General features: G+C 40.5%; 2 protein-coding genes across 4 annotated transcripts in view; one reads left to right on the top strand and one right to left on the bottom strand.

The window, feature by feature from the left end:
- LOC139112266 (U3 small nucleolar ribonucleoprotein protein MPP10) overlaps positions 1-20,089 on the top strand; it is a 53,959-nt gene that overhangs the window by 2,980 nt on the left and 30,890 nt on the right. The window lies entirely within an intron of this gene.
- Kst (spectrin beta chain, non-erythrocytic 5 kst) overlaps positions 1-20,089 on the bottom strand; it is a 52,490-nt gene that overhangs the window by 4,470 nt on the left and 27,931 nt on the right. For 2 of the 3 annotated variants that reach the window (XM_070673035.1, XM_070673026.1), the window contains 16 exons: positions 13,026-13,251; positions 12,399-12,676; positions 9,665-12,268; positions 9,267-9,583; positions 8,710-9,087; positions 7,873-8,538; positions 7,478-7,763; positions 6,630-6,848; positions 6,037-6,479; positions 5,763-5,816; positions 5,107-5,512; positions 4,835-5,035; positions 4,163-4,763; positions 3,732-4,075; positions 3,337-3,621; positions 34-3,219 (listed from right to left, as the gene is read on the bottom strand). In XM_070673035.1, coding sequence (XP_070529136.1) covers positions 34-3,219; positions 3,337-3,621; positions 3,732-4,075; positions 4,163-4,763; positions 4,835-5,035; positions 5,107-5,512; positions 5,763-5,816; positions 6,037-6,479; positions 6,630-6,848; positions 7,478-7,763; positions 7,873-8,538; positions 8,710-9,087; positions 9,267-9,583; positions 9,665-12,268; positions 12,399-12,676; positions 13,026-13,251 — 10,494 coding nt within the window. The remainder of the gene's footprint in view (positions 1-33; positions 3,220-3,336; positions 3,622-3,731; positions 4,076-4,162; positions 4,764-4,834; positions 5,036-5,106; positions 5,513-5,762; positions 5,817-6,036; positions 6,480-6,629; positions 6,849-7,477; positions 7,764-7,872; positions 8,539-8,709; positions 9,088-9,266; positions 9,584-9,664; positions 12,269-12,398; positions 12,677-13,025; positions 13,252-20,089) is intronic. The other variant, XM_070673018.1, reaches the window with a different exon arrangement.

Genomic DNA, 20,089 nt, shown 5'->3' with positions numbered 1-20,089 from the left:
TATTACCTTTATTGTATAAAAGAATAAACTTACCATTGTAATTCGTTTAAGTGCGCTGAATCTTTCCTCTTGCGCTTGTATAGTTTTTTCAAAATCCTCATGCTTTCTTATTAACTCCTCCACTTGTGAAATACTGTCTCCTAATTTTTCATCTTGCAGCATCGTTTCCCTGTTGATTACCCAATTCTCCAGGATTTCGGCGTCTCTCTTAAACAGCTGCGTGTCTAAATTCTGTTCATAAATGCGCTTTCTCTGTTGCCATGTGTCTTTCAGAATCTGCTGGCGTTGCTGCAATACCGATATTTTGTCCTCGATCTCTTTCGCTAAAAAGTTTCCTTGCTCAATTAGTTCTTGTCCGGTTCGATAAAATTTCTCAAAAGTTTCCTCGCGCGTATCGATTTCTGTTTTGTATTCGTTGTGTCTGGAGAGCAACGCCTCGGCGCCAGGAACATCACGAGCTAATTCCGGCGCCGTCACTTTCGCAACCATCTCATTTATCCAAGATATCAATTCTCTGTACTCGCCTAAGTAGGCCTGTAGATGTTCCGCCTGGGCTAGTTTGCTTCGTCTTTGCGCCGCTTGTTCCAGTAACTCAGCCCAAGCTGCTTCTGCCTCCTGATGTTTTACGTTAATGTGTATACGCGCATCCGGAAACAGTTCAATCAGCCTTGACGCTTCCTCCATCAGACTCTCTACTTGTTCCTTCACAGCCGCCAAATCAGTCTCGAATCCTTGATGCTTCCTTACCAATGCCTGAATCGTTTCTAAATCTTGACCGTAGCCATCCGAGCTGAGAGCTGCTTCCTTCTCTTGTATCCAGGAAATAGTTTCGTCAGCTGTCCTATCGAACATATGAACTTGTTTAGCACCCGCTAACGCCTCTTGTCGAGCGTGCGCCAATTCCTTCAAATCCTCCCATTGTTGTTTCGTTTCATCAATTTTTTGAAGTATTTTATTTTTTTCGGGATTATTTTGGTCGATCAATCTTTGTCCTTCGTCAAGTATAGCAGATACACGTCCTTCACTGGTTGTTAAGCCAGCTAGGAAATTGTCGAATATTTGAATCAGCAGTTCCACGTGTTCTACGTCACAACCGTAGTCTTCTGACGCGGCAATCGTTGTTTGATCCCCGATCCATTCGATAACTTCATCCGCTTGTCTGACAAATTTGTACAACTTTTCGCTCTCCGATAATCTCTGCAGCCGATACTCTTTTAATCTTTGTAATTCTTTGAATTTAAATTCGATATCCGTCTGTTTTTGCGCGATGTTCTTGCTATCAAAGTGATGCCGTTCGACTAGGCCACGCGAAAGTTTCTTTAAATTATCGACCGTATTTTCGAAACCAGACAAGTCGCGTTCGATGCCTTCTAGTTTTTTTAGCAGAGACTGCACAGAGTCTTCATCCTTGCCGTGATCAGATGACGTCAGTTGTGGGTGCTTCTCTCTAATCCACTGTTCAGCTTCTGCGGCTTCGGCATAAAACATTTGTGATTCTACAGCGTCGAGTAATCTCAATTTTCTAACGCTTGCCAAATCTCTGAGATGTGATAATTCCTCTTGTAATTTTTTAATTAGCTTGTCAATTTTATCTGCTGCAAAATGTCCACTTCTAATCATTACAGTTGCTCTGCTAACCAGAGAAGCCACTACTGGCTCTCTGGATAATAATTCCGCTTCCAGAGCGTGATGTTTCTTTTGCAATCGTTGTACAGTAGTCAACGAATTACCGAGATCGTTGCTCGCGGCTAATGGTTCCTTCTCCGACAGCCAATGCAACTCATCTTCGACATCTCTCGCGAACTGATGTAATAATTTTGCATCTTCCAGGTTATCCCTACGTATTTGTATCGGCTCTTGAAGACTGTGATACCTGTTGATTGTAGTCAATGCTCTCTTTTGAATCTCGTCACTTAAGAAATGATTCGATTTCTGAAAGCTGGCGGCGGTATCCTTGATAGATTCGCACGCTTCATTATGACCGAGCACGTCGTTTTCCAAATTGGTGTGTCTTTTTAATAAATTTGCCACGCTCGAGAGATCTTTACCGTGATCTTCTGATTGCAATTGAGTTTCCACGTCATCCATCCACGTTTCAAATTCGTCCAAACTGCGACTGAATAACAAGGCTTGATACGCGTCATTCAGCCGGTTTTTTTTTAGTTCGCTAATCTCTTGCAAATAACGCCATTCTGCCTCTAACTCATCCAAACGTTCCTGTATATCCTTCGAGGCGTAGTGATTTTCTTCGATAAGAGCTTCACCCTCATTGACAACTGCCGCAACTCTCCCTTTATTTGCCATCAATTCGCTCTCGAATGCGGCATGTTTTTGTATCTTGCTTTGTAAATTTGAGGAATCTCTATAGTTTTCATCGCTCGCCACCTGTTTCTTTTGATGCAACCAACCATCCACCTCGTATATATTCCTAAGGAACTGGTGCAAATGATGACTTTCTAAAAGTTTCTTTCTTCTGGCTCTCGCGCTGTTCTTCAGCTTGTCCCTTCTGGTGCAGACCGAGGCGAGTCGTTGTTTTATTATGCCCGCATCCGCGTGTTCATGCGATAGGATTTCGTTAGCAAACTTTTCAAGCTCTTCGATACGTCCCAATTGAGACGTCAACATCTTTTCGAATTCCTCATGCTTGCGTAACAGGGTTTCGACGCCCGACAATGATTCGCCAAGATCATCGTTATTGAGAAACGCCTCTTTCGTCGCTAGCCAGCTATCAGCTTGATCGGCTTGCTCTTTGAACAATTGCAATTGATGTGCTTGCGTTAATTTCTGTCTACGATTATCCCAGGCATTTACTAAAGTTTGCCTAAGTTCCTCCAGATGTACAAGATTATCTTTAACATCCTCGTTAATCGACAGAAGCTTTTGACCATGATCTTTTAAGCCTTTAAAAATGTCCTGTCTACCATCGATTTCCGCCTTTCTTTCTTGATGTAATTCTAATAGAGCTTCGGCTTCGGATATAGTGGTCGGTGGTTCAGATTCGTCCATACGTTTAATAGTATCTGCCACCCAAATATCCAATTCATGTAAATCAGCTTGAAACTTGTGTAATGTATACGCTTGATTCAAAGCGTCGCGCCGATGTCGAGTTACACGTTGTAGATCATCCCAGTTAGATTGCAGCTCAGATAATATCCCATTTATTTCAGATGCCTTGTCTGGATATTTCTGCGACAAGTTTCGCGCCTCTGTCTTATGCTCCTTAAAAAAAAAAAAAAAAAAAAAAAATAAATAATAATAATAAAATAAAATAAAAAAATTAAAAATTGAACATTTTTTTGTTTCAACTATTGTTAATAAAAATTGATATTAGCTCACCTTTAATTTGCCCTCTATTGCTGTCATATCTCGTTCCATAGCCTCTTGTTTTCTTTGCAACTGTTCGACAGCGGGCAAATCTTTTCCTGTATCACTCGTGTTCATGGCCACTGATTTTTCAATAACTCTTTGGTTTGTATCGTCTATATCTCGATTAAATAGATGGATTTCTAGTGCACCCGCTAATGTTTCGCGATATGTGCTTAGCGCACCTTGTAAACCTTTCCACTTATTGTTAAAGTTATCGCGCCGTTGTTGAATTGCTCTTGATTCATTATCACGACCCTGTAATTCAAAATAATAAAATATAATAATGCATTTTACAACAATAAAATTTACATTTTAATAATATATTTTAATATATTTATTTTATTTTATTATGCAAAAGATTTTACTTGTTTTATGAGCTTATCTGCCAAAGCATTGATCGTCTTTATTCTGGAGTCATCTACTCGCATATCACTGTCTACATCATCGAGTTTTCTCTGAAGACTCAAGCAGTGTTCGTAATCCTTTCCGGTATCCCCAGCCTGAACCATCATTTCCTTATCTCTAATCCACGCTTCAATCTTCTCTACTTGATTATTAAATTCCAAGATATCTTGAGCTTCTTCCAAACCTCTGCCACGATTACCAGATTCTAACAATAATTTGCGCCAGGATGCATGTAAATGTTCCAATTGTTGATGAATTTCCGTACTCGCAGGGTGTTTTCGTGCCAACAATGTCTCTCCTTTCGCTATTTTGTAAAGAAATTTAATATTAATTTTTTTAACAAATGAGAAAATTTTATTAGCAAGTGTTAATTTAATTATTAATTAATTACCTTTAATTTCCTCGATTCTACTTTGATTCGCTGCTAACTCTGCTTGGAATGCTTGATGTTTTTGCAATTTCTTGATTTTATCCTCCAAGCTGGATACTTCACCTTTCGATGCTTCCGCTTCTAATTTCTTTTGCTTTTCGCCGATCCAAGATTCAGCTTCACCTACGTCTCTAACAAATTGTGCGTGTAACAAGCTGGCCTCTAATCTTCTCCTTCGCGCATCGCATAAGTCACGAATTCTTCCGCGCCTTTGAATGACTTCGTTTAATCGTCGTGCGATCGTTGATGAGTCGAAATGATTCTGAGCAAGAAGCTTATTCCCGTGTTCTTGCAGCGCCGTCAATTTCTCCTCGTGAGTAACTAATAATTTTTCGAATTCATTGTGCTTTTTCATCTGCGCATCTACCTCTTCGACAGAGATTCCAAAATTATCGCCACTTAGTGCGGCTTCTTGAGTGCTGGACAAAGTGTCGAGTTGTTTAGCATCTCGTAGGAAGAAATGCAAATCGATAAGCTGATCTAAATGCACTTTCTTTTGCTGCCAAGCAGTGTGTAGTCTTTGCCGCTCATCCAGCAATTGATTACATTTTTCTTCAACCTCCTAATAAGTATATCGACGGTGATTAATAGCTATTCGTAAAAATTATTACTATTTTCGATAAACAGACTTACTGTAGCAGCATAGTGACCGGTTTGAACCATGGCTTCGCCCAAATCAAGCACCGAACTAAAGCTGTCCTCTCGTGCTTCGATTTCTCCTTTCAAAGCTTCGTGTTCCGCCTTCAAGATCTGCGCGCTGGCTGCGTCTCGAACCTTTTCTTCCGTCGACATCGTAGCGCGAAGTCCAGCTGCCCAATTCATTAAATCCCTTACCTAAATAAATATTTTTGGTTAAAAAAAAAATAGATTCTTGATATTTTGATATAAACAGTAAAAAGTAATACCTGAGTGAGAAATCTTTGCAAGTCGCAACTAGCTTGCAATTGATCCCTTCGATGAGCGGATCGTTCTTTCAGCTCCTCCCAATGAGCAACAACGATTTGTTGTTGCTGATCGATGTGTACCGCGTTATTACCCGGATAATGAGCTTGTAATCTGGAAGCATCTTCGACTAATACTTGTAGTTGAGCCTCCAAAGCGACCAGATCGTTCTCGAATCCTTCATGGCGTCTAATTAATGCCAAAACCGAATTCAAGTCGCGACCAAGATCCTCTGGCAAAGCAGCCTCTTTCTCTTGTATTCGTGATAGCGCTTCCGCCACGTCACGATGAAAACGATGAATCTCGCCTGCCGCTTGTAATCGTTGCTCGCGATTTCGAATAAGACCCAATAGATGTTGCCATGATTCTCTGCAATAATAGTATTTAAAATTTATTAAATTTTCTTTTCTAAAAATAATGTAAAATTTTTTAGAGAAAAAAGCATAAAGAATTTAGAAAAAAGCATAAGATTGCGAAATTAAAAAAAAAGAAGTGTAGAAGACAAATGAGCTTTGAATTGTAATATAAAACAACTTACTTGTTTCTTACGCAAAACCTTAGTTTTATACAGTTTAGGTTACAGTTTAGATTAGTTCTCAGTATCAAAGCGTATACTCACTTCATTAAATCATGTTGCTTTTGTACTTGTAACACTGGATCGTCTTCATCAGATCTGTGTTGAATTTTATATATGGAAAAAGAGTTAGTTACCCAACACCAAAAAAAAAAAAAACTTATTAATTAATTGCGTGCAGGTGATAAAATAGTAATATTCTACATACATAGAGAAGACAGTGATACTACGTATACAGAGTAATAAGAAACAATGAAATAGAAACGGGAATGAGAACAAAAAGATTCTTATTGGCTAAGAATGTTATTAAAAAATTTACCCTAGTTGTTCCTGACGTTTTTCAATGTCCTGAATGTACGGGCTTTCGTTCGCGATCAGTTTTCTAGCTAATTCTTCACACTGATTGAATCGCTCGGAGCCAGCCTCGATTCGATGTTTGAAGTCATTAAATTTCGTTTGCAATAGTAATAGATGCTCGTAATCTTGACCGTAATCTTCCGACGCGGCTGCTTGCTCTTGCTCCTTGATCCACTGTTCTAATTCTCTGCTCTCTAGGAAATATTCATGACGATACATACTCTCCATTAAACGTTGCTGCCTTACGGTAGCCAGTCGCTGTAAGGCGCGCATTTGTTGAACGATCGCTTGCTGCTTATTGCCAATCGCTTTGCTGTCAGGATGTTTCGAATTGATCATTGTAGAAGCTGTATGTCCCATTTCTGTTACAATGCCATTGTATGTATCTAGTTCGAGTTCAACAGCCTATAAACCAAACGTGAATTGTCAGTAATATTAGTTAATTAATGGCAGTTAATTATGACAATATTGATTAAATTTTAATTAAACTTCAATCGAATAATAAAATAATAATAAGGAATTTAAAATCGTATTTTGTTTTGTAAAAATACAAACTTTGTGTTTTGTCAATAATTTTGTGGCGGCATCGCGATCTCTTCCATAATCAGTGGAGCTCAGGACATCGTTCTTTTCATTAAGCCAACTTTCAACCTCGCCTGCTTCGAAAAAGAATTCTTGTGCCTTTAAAGATAAGTCTAATGCTCTGCTACGCTCTCCGGCTTTGTCTTGCAAATCTCTCCACGCGTCATCCAGAACGTCGCACAGTTCTTGAATCTGGTAAAATTATTAACGTAATTAATTACTTATTACAATTTAACAATTTAATTAAAGACATTTTCAACATGTTACTCGCGCGAAATAAATACGAATAATTTACTAATAATTAATTTTTGAGGTTAATAATACACCGATCAAAGTTTCGCCGTTGTTGGCAATAATATCAGTTTGCATGCAAGAACATATGTTTTTTATATCACAGTTACTTAAGTTACTTGTTTATTATAAAATATAATAAAATCAAAAAGCTTCTTGTAACATAAAATTGCATATATGTATTTTTTTAAATAATAGATTTTATATTTTTATTCTAAAATAAGCTGCAATGTATTTTACACAGAAATAACATAATTGTTAACATTCTAATAAAAAATAATAATTTGTAATTAATATGGTTTAGGATATATAGACTGCTAATAATTATCATCGATCACTTAAAAGCGATAAAAATTTGTAACATTTCCCATGCGTTTGAATATCTACCTTACCTCTATATACGCGACACTCTTCGAAAAGTTCCAGCTGTGCAAAAATCACAAGTTCTTACTCTAGTTTCGTATCAGCTGATTGTACGAATCCACGAGAGAACAAAATTGTTACTTAATAAAAAAATCTTTGTAATTTACCTTTTTCTTCTCTGGATGAGCCTGATCGATCAGATTTTGTCCAGAAGCCAGAGTCTTGTCTATCATAGGCTGATGACCTGCAATCTCTGCTTCCAATTTCTTGTGTTTCTTGTGTAAAGTTTGGGCTTGATGTAAATTTTGTCCGTGCGTTGTCGAAGACGCTTGAGGTAAATGATCCTTGATCCATTGCAACTCTGCGTCCAACTCGAAACCAAATTTGTGGAAACGCAGGCTTTCTTCCAATGCTTCTCGGCGTCTTTTAGCTGGCTCTTTCAGGCCTCGAAATCTATGAGATATAATTATGTTATTTATATATCCATGATTATCTCGATAACTTATTTAAATTTCAGTTTAAAAAAAAAAAAAAAAAAAAAAAAAATCAATTTTATACGTACTTTTTCTGAGTGGCTTGACTGGTCTTCAATATATTTACTGCATCAAAGTGGCCTTCATGCGCCATTTCCTGACCCATGGCCACAAGATCATCCACTTTCTGTTCCCATTGACACATATCGCTTTCGAGAGTTTGATGCTTTTTCAATAACTCTTTACAGCTACGAAGATCCGTGCCTACTTGTTTACTCTGAAGGCAACTCTCTATCTCTTCTAATTTTAATCTAGCGTCTTCCATAGTGCGATTGTACCCGTGTTGCGAGGCCGCTTGTCGTAATCTACGACCTTTTTCTAATGACAATGCAACCAGTCGATCCCATTGATCATTTAGATCCTTCAAAATTTGTCCTACATCGTCCGATCGGTAGTTTTCTTCCGATATAAGTGCTTTGCCTGCCTTGTTGACCGCTCTCAATTGTCCCTCATTAGCACGGAGTTCGCGTTCAAAAGCTTCATGTTTTTGCAATTTTCGTTCGAGATTATTCAAATCACGGTAGCTTTCGTCAGCAGCGGTTTTCATCTTGTCACCCAACCAATCACGTAAGTCGTCTACTTCGGCTGAAAATTGTTGATAATGCTCAGATGCTTTTAAGGCTGCTCTACGACGTTGAGCGGCATCTTTTACTGCTATACGACGGGCTAGGACTTGATTCCTTCTTTCGTTGATGCTAGAATTATAAATAATGTTCATGTAATTTATATAATAGCTTCTCTTTAGTATGTACATATTAAAAAAAATTTTAATTGCAACAGATTAAAAAATTTAATTTAAATTTATACAAATAAATATACAAATATATTCACAAGTGATTATTTTAATATATTTTTGCGATACTTACTAATCTTTATCATAGTGATTTTGGGCGATTAACTTATCTGCAGTGTCACTAAACGCTTTTAATCTGTCATCTTGCGCATGAAGAGTATTTTCGAATTTTTCGTGTTGTTTTAACAGAGCTTCAACGTCATCCAAAGATTCGCCCAAGTCAGTAAATTCAAGAAAAGCTTCGTGTGAACTAGTAGTAGCTTCGATCTGATCGGCTTCTCGATTAAATTGTTGTAATTCAAGACATTGTCGTAACCATTCTTCTTTTGTCATCCAGTTGGCTGTTACTGCTGGATACAATCCATTAAGCTTATCTAAACGTTCACGTACATCCGTCAACGTCGGGTTACGGCGTAATAGTTCTCGACCGAGATCTTCGACTTCACGAAATCTGCAATATGAATGTAAAAGAATATAATTTATTAAAAAATAATTTTTTTATTAGGCACTTTACATTTTATATTAATTTAATAATATCAATTTATTATTAATAATAAATGATTTTTGTTACGCTATATTTCAAGAAATAAAATAAGAAATTGATTTTATACAACTCCAGCAATTACATACTCGTCTTCTTTGGTTCGTATTTCTTCTCCAAGTTCCGTGTGTTGTTTTTTAAGCTTCTCGGCCGTTGCAACGTCTCTCACTGGTTCCTCGGCTTTCATTGTTTCTTGTATGTCCGTGGCCCAATTAATTAAATTCTTAGAACTATTGATAAATATCTGTTGACCAACTGCATCTTCTAAACGAGATCGTCGCTCCTTAGCCTTCGTTTGAACTTTATTCCATAGATCCTTGATTTCGTTTTGTCTCACATTGACGTTATTACATTCGTGTGGATACGAACTTTTTACGCTGTTGCCTAGTAAATCCACTTTCCGTACCTAAAAAAAATTAAGTTGTATAAAAAATTTAAGTAATTATTTTCTACTAATTATTCAATATAAAATATATAATTATTTAACCTTTTCTTCTACTGGTGCCAATTCTCGTTCTAAATGTTGGTGTCTTCTCTGTAAAGCTTGCACAGTCTTCAAGTCAGGTCCCAATTCGGCCGTGTCAAGTTGAGTGATTTTCTCTAGCATCCAATCATGAGCTTCATCGCAGGTTCTATTAAACAGTTCAACACTGGACGCACCTTCCAAACTTTTTTCTTTTTGAGTTTTTAACCAATTCAGATGGTCCCACAGCTGATGAATATGCTTTTGTCTGGCTTTGACTTTGTCGAGCTGACTATGGCCTTGACGAACAAATTCATCTACCGCTGCGTCTATCGCTTCTACTCGTTTTCCAGAGGCTGACAGATCCGTTAAGAACTTTTCGTACTTCCTCCTCGCCGTCTCGACGTTGTCGCGAGGGTCGTCGACTCTTAACATCTTTTCTTTATCTTTAATCCATTTTTCAAAATCGTCACATTCCCGGTAAAATCCGTAAAGCCTGATAGCGTCCTCCAGCAATGCGTGACGTTTCACAGCGAGTTCCTGTAAGTCGCTGTAAGTTTCGTTGATTTTCTTTTGTCGCTTCTCCACGCTATCACCGTCGCTCACCGCCTTTCGCTTAATCGGCTTCACAGTAGACTTGATAGATTTTAATCGTCGAACCGGCACCACCTGCTTCACCATCTTCGTCTTTTTTACCCGTTGCGTCACTTTAACCTTCTCAGGTCTGCGTACTTGCACTTGCACGATCTTCGGTTCGATCTCACGCACGTAATTAGCTGGCACAAATCCATCCGTGCCATCAGCTTTTCTGACACTCCACCAGTCAGGATTCGTTTTGTTCAACAGGAACATTACTTCGCCCTTTACCATGTGCATGCCTTGACCGTTAAATGGATATAAACTTTTTACTTGCGGTACCATTCTATCTTCATGAATGGTTTTCTGCTCGAGTCGTTCAACTACCTCATCGACCCATTCGTCTTGCGGAACCAATCTGATCTCCTTGCTCCATTCCTCCTGCTCGAGTTCTGCTACTGGTTCTGGATCAGCCGACAATTCCAAAGTGGAAATGCCAGATTTGATTAGTTTTTCCGCCTGTGTATTCAAAGATTGCACATCACCTTTGTAAGCATTTAATTCGCCTTCCAAATCTTTGTGCCTTTGCAATAAGGCCTGGGCGCTCGGCTCGTCCACTCCGTAATCCTCAGAGGCTACTAAAGCCATTTTTTCGTTCATCCACGAATCCGCCTCGTTGGCGTCGGCATAAAATTGAAACGCTTCGGCTGCGTCATCCAATTGCTTTTTCCGCAATGCAGCAAGTTCCTCCAAGACTCTCCAGTGTTCTTGCAGCGAGTCGATTCGATTCTGTATTTCCAATGACGATGGATGATTATCGGCTATCAATTTTCTGCCGGCATCGCAAAGTTGCTCGGATTTCGGCCTGCGTACTTTCATCTCGTCTTGCAAGGCCTTATGTTTTTGCTGCAGCGATATTACGGCTCGCAAATCTTTCGCAGAAATTCCAGCTTTGCATATACGCTGTTTCTCCACTAACCATGATTCTTCGTCTTCATGATCTTGAAGGAAATGAAAGAAGTTCCTAGCGTCTTCTAGGCGAGCCTTCCGCTCTTTGCTGTTCTCTATAAGTTCGTCATAAGTGCGATTCAATAGCTCCAACTTCTGCTGCAATAACGGCGCCTCCTTGTTCTGCGGCTGTGCCAAATGTTGAGCAGCCTGTCTACCGAGTCGTCTCTGGCTTTCGCCTAGAGCCGTCACTTGTAATTCTTGCAAGCTGTGCTTTTGCAACAAGTCCTCGACTCCGAGTAAGTGCGGGCCTACGTCAGTACTCTGGAAGTTTAATTGAAGCTCTTGGATCGAAGCCAGCGTTGTATCGATTTCTCTCATTAAGGTCATTAATGAGCTGAGCGCAACCAGATTAGATTTATGATTGTCCAGCAAAGCCAGTAATTCTTTCCATCTCTGCAACACTTCTTGTTCTCGGTTGCGAACTCTTTCTAAACCGTGGTAATTTTCTCGTACTAACTCTTCGGACATATTCGTCAGGTCGTGAAAGCGTTCTTCGCGTGCCAAGATATCGGCACTGATGGCCTCGTGCTTCTTCACTGTGGCGTCTACTTGCGCCAGATTACTACCGTATCGTGGATCCGTCAGGACCTGAATCATCTCTTTTAAGTAACCTTCTCTAAGTACGCTCTTTCTCTCAAATTTGTAATTTAATTGCTCAAGTCTCTCTTGTCGCAACAACTCGGTCCTCAGGGCGACTTCACGACGATGCTCCGCTCTTTCCAATTCTACCCAATTTCTTTCAATGTCGTGAATCAGCTGGCCCTCCTGCGGAGTGAACGCCGGCTGATTCAGAGACTTTAATCGGGTGTTTATGTGAAAATATAACGCTTCTATTTCGGATCTTTCCTTATACTTGGGTGGTTTTTCCACTGTTCGATATTGCTTGAAAGATAAAAGTTCCCGTTGAATTCCTTCCAGCGAATTTGGAAAGCTCCGATTCTCCAGAACTTCAATTTTCATCTTGATCCATTCCAACAGGTCAGTTGTTAGCTTTTCGTAATGGATCTTCATCTTATCGGCGTCCATCATTTGGCCAACGATCTGTCAGTAAAAAAAATGTTAAGATTTCTAATTGAAATATATAAAAAAATTTAATTAACTTTTAAATTTTTAAATCTCTAAATTTAATATAATTTTACACATATTAAATAAGACTTTCAAATAAACGTACATTCGCTATTCTCTTGCCGCTCTTTATTTCATTCTTCATTCTAGCGAATGTATGATAATAAGATGCAACATAGGTGATAATGGACTTCTCGTCTGGCCTGGCTGTGTCCACGTCTTCCGCGTCCAACAGCCGCGGTATGCCGAGTTCTGAGTTAGCAACGTCAAAGGCATAATTGAGATTATCGATGTTCTTATTTTGTTGCAATTCCGACCAAGTGACCAAGTCTGGCCTGTGAGCGTGTATAAGAGCGTTGAAACCAAGTCCATTTCTCCAGGAACCTATTTGTATAATATTTAAAACATTTAAAAAATGTTAATACACTTTCATACACGTGGAATATTTATTAATTAATATTAATTTCTTATAAAAAATATACTTGTATATAATAGAATATAGTAATTGTTATTTATAATATTCTCAATCACTTTATATATTTTTTAACACTTGGAAAAATATAAGGTGAAGGATTATGAGCTCGAAGGTTTCGTGTGCTGATAAAGATTATGCTAAATGTCTTCTAGATTCGTAGATATCATACTTTCTTCATACTTTTTTTTTTTTTTTTACTTAAATAATTAAAATATTCATGCCCGGGTAAGTGTATGCAAGACGAAAAATTTAGCTCACCGGTAAAGTCCTGGATGTTAACGCCGGGATAGCCATTTGTCTTTCTCTGGCACCAAAGTAACAAAGCATCTTTGGCAGACTTCTTCTCGCTGCTGTCGTTCTCTTCGTCCACGTCGATTTCGATCTCTTGAATTTGAAACCTCAGAATTATAGTCCAGATAAGACCGAGTATCAGTCTAGGATTACCGTCCACGATATCCTCTGCACCGATACTCTCAAGGCGGACCTGAAAGCGAAACATAATTTTTCAATTTTCTCTTTCCTAACGTCTTATGTTAACATAGTAATATTTCCGAGTTTCTCCACTTCGAGACCTCGTCATTCCAATATTTCCAATGTGCTATGCCGCGCGGCAAGGTTTTTTTTTTTTTTTTCCGCGAAACTCATCGATCAGCGAATGAATAATGTGCCCATATAATTTACTCGGGAGTTTACCTGCTGTTCGCATGATTACTCGCATTCCTATCTATTGCACAGTCGCGACATAATATTCGATGAAGGTTGCGTAAACGACGGGTTTTAATAACGAATGAGTAATCAGTAAAAATAGAAAACGCCGCGCGACGTAATTCCGAGTAATCGAGAGTATCAAGGCACTGTGCTGTGCCGCGTAAAGTCACCGAGAATGCACGTTGGATAGATATAATTGTCGCCTTGTTACAGCGCTAATTAACCGCGGCTGCATGCAGCTGTCGCCGGGAAAACTTTCTTCGGGGCGCAGATTTTCTACGTTACGAGATAAAGGCCGAAGTCGCCGTTTATTAATTTTTGAATATAAATGAATCAAAATTTCGAGACGTCAGGAATACGCATAAATCTTAACGGCGATGTGTTTGGTAATTAATTGTCATTGCGCGCGTGGTCCATGAGGAACGAATTACAAACATCCGTACTTAATAACTAGTCTTCCACGCGAAAGATTCCAGTTAATTTTATTTAAGTCATGGATGCGCACCGGTTATGAAATTTATTTCGGACCATTAATTTCGAGGCGCGTAAAATCCCGTTGAGATCTCGGGCGGAAGTAATTATGCGACTGCGCCATATAATGAATCACAACCGATGCGATTTAATAATTGCATTTTATTCCGCGTGATCGAGGAGCATGCGGAACGGCCGGAGAAATCCTTCTTTTTTTTTTTTTTTTTTTTTAACCTCTTTTCTCCGCACGGCCTGCTTTCGTGTTTTATGACCTCGCGTCTCGTAATTATTCAAAATAACAAAGGTGGACTTATAGTCTTTAAAGCATGAATTAGGCAGAACGATGTCTCCAGGGTCTTCAAAGTGTAGCTATCATTTCTCGGATAAAGTTTATCTCGCCGGTGAGCGAAGCCACTCGCTATCTATCGTTGAAATAATAATATAAGAGTGAAATAAAAAGCATAAGCTGTAAATGCAAATTATACAGAGATATATTTCAATTCAGCCTTGTCTGGGAAGAAATTGAAGACCCTGGTTCCGAAGATGATAATTAATGGTTCGATTATTCCGCTCGTGAATCTCTCTTCGTCCGAGTAAAATTATTCTCGCGCGCCCTACAGCCGGTTGCTGCACGTCACTACGTTATAGTTGACTTGAGCATAATGGGGTCTTATTGATAATACAACATTTGTTACTTTCAATCGGCGGCGACGAACGCGACCGGCAGTCCACGTTATTGATAATCTCTTGTCGATGGTGAAAGTGGAGCGTTAGATCATTTGACGTCTGCGGCATTATACATTTGCCGAGCGCTAATAATCCTGCGACGATAGCCGATGTGTTTTTAATCATCGCCTTAACGCTCGCGAATGTAGACCCTGATGATATAATTATAGGTATACGCATGGGAAACGTATCAAGATCACCGACTATCCTCGTAAGCGATTGTTCATAACTTTGCTTTTTTATAACAGCTAGGTTGTTTCGATGTCAGATAAGTCGTGAGAAAATACGCTTATAGCGGATATCGAACTATATTTTTATTTGGGCAAAGTCGGTCTTTCCCGTGCTTCTCGCCAGGCTATTGTAGTTAATCGTCGACGTCGGCGACGAAAGCGTTTTCCGCGCGCGGCTGTTGCTACTGCTGGAATGCAGTCTGATCACTTGTGCCGTGGGCTCTATCAAGGCCGCTGAGAAATGAAAATTATGGCGATTGTCGGCCGAGATGGTTGACAGCTCGCGGAATTCAAAACAAAGAGAATGCGTAACGTCACCGTTACCCGGCCCGTCACCGTCTTCGCGAACGAGTCTGGCTGACAATGAGAATGCCGCTGGATCTCGACAACTTGGACCGGACAGACTTCCTCATATCCCGCAGGTTTCTAGCTACGCGCTTCATCTCGACGCATTTTGCGGCAACCGATTGCCAGATGTCCAACCGGGGCGGTTATTTAGTAAAATTTTTTTTTTTTTTTACTCAAGCTGTGAAACGTGAAATAGACTTGAATCGTAGGTCGAGCATTATATCTACAACTCATACGGATTAGGAAAAAAAGAAGAAAAAAAAAGTAAAACGGTTACGGTCTAATTAGTTTAATTAGATTGTCGGTAAAAATTTAACTATATTTTATCCGGGCAAGGTATTGGGCATTGCATATTATCGTAGAGAGGAAATTATTTAAATGACTTATATATTTTTTTTCATCTCTCTTTATTGCGCTGCTTTAAGATCGAGGAAGTATCTCTAATATATTTTATATAATTCTATTAATGGCATGGAGATAACATATTAAGAATTATTACGTTTGACTTTTATTAAGTATTTTGTTCACTTTTTAAGCTTTCACTAAGCTATCTCGCGTTCGATATCATCAAGATAAATTAAACCGACATTCGTAGAGCGTCCCGTCTTATCGTTCTTGACGATTACTGTTGCTCATGATAAATATACCCCACGGCTGCTGTTCAAAGATGCACTCGCGTGCCCTCCCTACGCGAGAAGACACAGTCCTCTCTGCGAGACAAATAGCAAACAAGGCGCGTTAGGCTTAGCAAACGTCGCGACCGTTCCTAAAAAGTTTCATCCCTTCCGGGCGTGATTCACCGCGCGTGATAACGAGACAGGACGCAACGACTAATGATCTACTTAGGCTAAACTACGCGACGAGAACACGAGGGCAGGCGGGATTCTCGTCGCTGTCACCGCGATGCAATTTGCAGCTACCGCGCGCATTATGCATCTCGCCCGTAATAACAGCGAGCGGATAAGATACCTGCGAGCGGTATCCATCCGATAATGATAGCGCGACGCTTAACGATGTGCGACGAGCGGTGCAACGCACTCTGGTAGTCCGGCACGATCAGCTGATCTCGCGCTCCCTCGTTTCTTCCACTCGTCATTAACGTTGGAATCCTAATGCGATGTCAACGATACGCGATACGGCGTGAGCGATACCGCTGTTCAACGGTGCATCGCGAGCTGAAATGCAATTCGAAGCGAAGCACGCCCGAGCGACGATGCAACGCTCGCCGCGTCCTGGCTCGGGACAACGCGATTCTCTAAACGAAACGTAACTAGGATTCAAGTTTTTATCAATTTTTTTTTTTTTTTATAAAATTTCTTTTTCTTGAAACTCAATTAATAGGGTGTATCGTTGCACAATTTATTCGAGACAAACGCGGTTATTTTTCCATCGCGGTCTGATTATGCGACCCAGCGAAGCGTATTAATTACGGAATATTAATTTTAAAGCGCAGTTGGATTTTTTTTTTCTGCGTAAAAATCAAATCAAATTAAATATAATATATATAACGTGCATTAACGTCGCGATAAAAACCGTTGCGTTTAATCTTAACAATTTATACGCCTATATTTATAAGTGGAATATTTGAACGTCGAATATCTTGAAATGTGAGTGATTTACGTTGGATGGAGAACCCAAGTGCAAGTAAAAATCGCCGCTTGTTCAACCGCTTCGTCACATTCGCCGTACGCGACACGGAGTCGCGTTTCGCGAAATTAACCGCGAGGTATTTTTAAACGTCCCCAACGGAGGGATACTCGGCGAAATTCTACGGGAAACGAATAGGATAAATATAGTCCAGTCGTGACAGGTTCGCTAAACGACGCGTTAAAAGAAAACTGCCTTTGACGAAATAATTGACTCCCGTTTTACGACGAAGGTCAACGTTGCAATTTATTTTCGACGCATTCATCGTTGCGAATATAGCTCGACCAGCATTCGTTGACGTATGTACAATTGAAGACTTATTAAAATTACAACTACGTGACCGAGACAAACATCTCGGCCACATTCTCAACAGTTTGATCAATATTCTTTTTAAATTATTCACGTGGCATGGCAAAGCGGATGTTTTTCGATAAATTTCTTTCCCAGCCGCATTTTCATCTTTAATTACGCGAACAGCAATCCGTTAGTTAACGAAGACGGTGACAGGCATTAAAGAGGGATACCGAAACGGGTGGTACCTTGGAATTTTCGCCACGCCGAGGCGCGTGCACTCACGTTGCAAGTCGAGTTTCAGCGGCGCATGAATAATGAATGAGCGCCGTGGTTGCATAGCAAAACGCGATACTGTTATGCGTCGCCGGCTAAAATGCGGGGTACGGTCAAAACTCGTGCAAGGGAAACCCGGCGTCGATAACGGGCAACGGCGTTAAATAACTCAACCGGCCCCCCGAGATCGGGGAGGAGACCCGTTCACCGCGGCAATCGCTTTTTGCGCGTTGCGCATGGACCCGACCGCAATTTTGCGCACGGTTTTAAAGCGCCTCAAGCGCCTCTCGTATAGCCCCCCTTAATTGAGGTATTGTGCCGAAGCGTGCCCGATCGAGTAGATAAAATTTTCGAACCCCGACCTCGCCGTCGCCGCCGATGAAATACGATCGCCTCAATTGATAATTGCATAATGCGCGAGCTGAGCATTTTACACAAGGCGGAGAACGTTACATGGTTCAGTGCCGCGAGGTGTTTCAATGGTCTCAGCCAAACCAAATCGTAGAAAAAAGAAAAAAAAAAAATGCGTAACAGAGTTCAATATATTACATTATTAACCAATAATTTCAAAAATTATATTTCAATAAAATGTTAGCTTACTTAATATTCGAATAGCAATAATCCCGGAGATCGTGGTTTTCACGGCCGTCGCATGAGTTTCCGAGCCGAACGTCGGAAGCGAAGCAGGAACGGAAAAGCCTTTCCATGCCGCATCTTTTGATTCACAGTTACTCGCGGAAGAAGTAGCCGCGAATTCATCGTCATCGTCCGCGTTGAGGAATGCATCCGCGCGACGCGACTTCATGTACGGCTTAATAGAAACATTCGCGGGAATTAATTTCGCGAAGGGTTGCGGTCTAGTCGCGAGGCCCGGAACGTCGAATGGAGATAGCAATTCTAATGCATTTACCGTGGAATGCGACTCCTACGTACGGACATTCACTGGATCGGCTGTGCCGTAAGGTACCCGCTCGACCGTGCTTGCTTCTCGAAGACAGTAACTGCACCGTGGAAATGCAGCGCAACGGGCTGCGTCCATAAGATGACGGTCGTTTACTCGACTCTTCATTCGATACGGTAGCAAATTCGCAATTCTTCGTCAATAGGTTCTTGCCTCGTTCTCTTTTTTTCGCGTATATTTTATTATCGCAAATAAATTCCGGCAAAACAACTGTATACATTCTTCCGAATGATACACTTTAACTAAGTGTCTTTTGAATCTTTTACGAGAGAGCTGACGATGATATTTTCGCCAGTATTCTAGGTAGACAAACGGGAGCGGACAAAAGGAAGATCTACGCTAATCTACGGCAGATCTCGATTACAAAAGCGGAAAGGTCGAAACATTAATTTGTACCTCTACGTGCTCTCTATTTTTAAATAAAACTAAGGTCCTGAGAATTAACGAGATTTCGGATATATTCTCAAGAGTTTAAGAGAAAAAGTGCTAGTCGAGGGCCGCGTAGCGGTTTTCCTACAGCATCTGATCGCGCATTCTTCACAGGACTGCGGAATATCGATCACAGGCACGTAGAAATGATAGCTGGAAAAGGTAACTCTGCCGCTCTTAGTTTATAGCAGGATTTAACCACGGGATTCTCAATGAGTTTCGTCACCGTTTCGAGAAAACGCGCGGAATTAATCCCGCGGAACTCTCGACCGAGGTGCGTCTAAGTGGGTTAATGAAGCTCTCGGAACGATCGTTCGTGACTTCGATATAAGTGTCGTACGTTAGATTTATGCCACAATAAAGTGCGAGGTAATAAAAAAAAAAAAAAAAGTCGATTTCGTTCTATCGACTTGGCGCGTCTCGCTAAAGAAATCTCGTAATCACTGTGAACTCTGTATCGAGAGTTGCCGGGAGAAAAATAAAACGACACGACTCTAAATCTCCCGCTAGATGCCATTCGAATAAACGGATAGATAATTGAGTTGTTTCTTTGGTATTAATTTAGTTGAAGAACTTACGTTAATTATTATTATACCTCGTTATTTGCTTTCCGTTTTCCTTTGGAATTGAGTTGTAGTTACTCGCGATAGAGATTAATTCGACAGGTTACGACGGAGAAGCGACACAAAAATTTCGACAATTAACGATCGCCGTTATCTTCGCCTCTCTTCAAGACGAGGCGCAATTCGTCGTAAAAATACTCTTGGAACTTCTCGCAAAGGGAGGGAGGGTCTGCACGTTTCATCTCTCAAATTGAATAATTGAAAAAAAAAAAAAAAAAAAAAATTCCATCCGCCGACTGCTTCGAGACATCCTTGACGACGGATGTCTCGCGTTAACATACTCCGCCGGTGAGTTTGGGATGTCATTCAAGTCTCAGAGCGCACGTGCACGCTCGTCGGCTTTGGCGCTTTCCGTGAATGGCTATGGAGTACAAGGTTGCAGCGTGTCCGCCTGCGACGGCTGAAGGATGATGATGCAGCCGCGGGGTTGCTGCGGGCAGAGGGGTGGTCAAGGTGGAAGCCCGTTAGAAAAGACGTCCCTTGGCTTTTACGACCGGTATCTCATCTTTGCGGGACCCGTTGCCCGTCTTCGTAAAGACTTACAACATCGACGGGTGCAGTTTTTAGAAGAGAAAAAAGAGAGCGAAAGAGAAAGAAAGAAAGAAAGAAAGA

The sequence above is a fragment of the Cardiocondyla obscurior genome, linkage group LG02 (assembly GCF_019399895.1).
Source record: "Cardiocondyla obscurior isolate alpha-2009 linkage group LG02, Cobs3.1, whole genome shotgun sequence".
In the NCBI taxonomy this organism is placed as follows: domain Eukaryota; kingdom Metazoa; phylum Arthropoda; class Insecta; order Hymenoptera; family Formicidae; genus Cardiocondyla; species Cardiocondyla obscurior.
Note: the sequence above shows the minus strand (reverse complement) of the source record. Positions and strands in the feature narration are given on the sequence as shown.